Source organism: Perkinsus marinus (genome assembly GCF_000006405.1).
Source record: "Perkinsus marinus ATCC 50983 genomic scaffold scf_1104296938404, whole genome shotgun sequence".
Lineage (NCBI taxonomy): Eukaryota > Perkinsozoa > Perkinsida > Perkinsidae > Perkinsus > Perkinsus marinus.
This window is the reverse complement of record NW_003213457.1, coordinates 1-967: the sequence shown is the minus strand read 5'-3', so window position 1 is coordinate 967 and position 967 is coordinate 1. Positions and strand designations below refer to the sequence as shown.

General features: G+C 57.5%; 1 protein-coding gene across 1 annotated transcript; it reads left to right on the top strand.

The window, feature by feature from the left end:
- Nucleotides 1–129: 129 nt before the first annotated feature.
- Pmar_PMAR007116 (P-selectin glycoprotein ligand 1 precursor, putative) lies at nt 130–874 on the top strand (the record flags this gene model as incomplete). The annotated part of the gene is made up of 1 exon (XM_002782753.1): nt 130–874. A coding segment is annotated over one exon (745 nt), but the record flags the coding sequence as incomplete, so codon positions are not given.
- Between the last annotated feature and the right edge of the window lie 93 nt (nt 875–967).

Sequence of the window (967 nt, the reverse complement as noted above, 5' to 3'; positions counted from 1 at the left end):
GGAAGCTCCCGGTAGAGACAAGGATGACTCTGATGCTACCACCAAGGTCACTACGGAGGCTGCAACTGTCACGACTACGATCGGTGCTCCTGTTGAGCCTACTACTATCACGTCCCCTTTCCCGGTCAGCACAGCTGCTGTGACCGATGAGGTTGCTGTCACTACTGCAGCTCCTGTGACTGGCGAAGTGATCATCAGCACGGCAGCTGGGGAAGCTCCCGGTAGAGACAAGGATGATTCTGATGCTACCACCCCGGTCGCTACTGAGACTGCGGCTGGCACTACTACGATCGATGCTCCTGTCGAGCCTACAACTGCTATCACGACCCCTCAACCGGTCAGCACAGCTGCTGTGACCGATGAGATTGTTGCTACTACTGCAGCCCCTGTGACTGGCGAGGTCACCATCACGACGGCAGCTGGGGAAGCTCCGGGAAGAGACAAGGATGATTCTGATGCTACCACCCCGGTCGCTACCGAGACTGCGGCTGGCACTACTACGATCGATGCTCCTGTTGAGCCTACTACTATCATGACGTCCCCTCAACCGGTCAGTACGCCCGCTGAGACCGATGAGGTGGCTGTCACTACTGCAGCCCCTGTGACTGGCGAAGTGACCATCAGCACGGCAGCTGGGGAGGCTCCCGGTAGAGACAAGGATGACTCTGATGCTACCACCCCGGTCGCTACGGAGGCTGCAACTGTCACGACTACGATCGGTGCTCCTGTTGAGCCTACTACTATCACGTCCCCTTTCCCGGTCAGCACAGCTGCTGTGACCGATGAGGTTGCTGTCACTACTGCAGCTCCTGTGACTGGCGAAGTGATCATCAGCACGGCAGCTGGGGAAGCTCCCGGTAGAGACAAAGGATGATTCTGATGCTACCACCCCGATCGCTACTGAGACTGCGACTGTGGCTACCACGATCAGTGCTTCTGTTGAGCCTACTACTATTATGACGTCCCC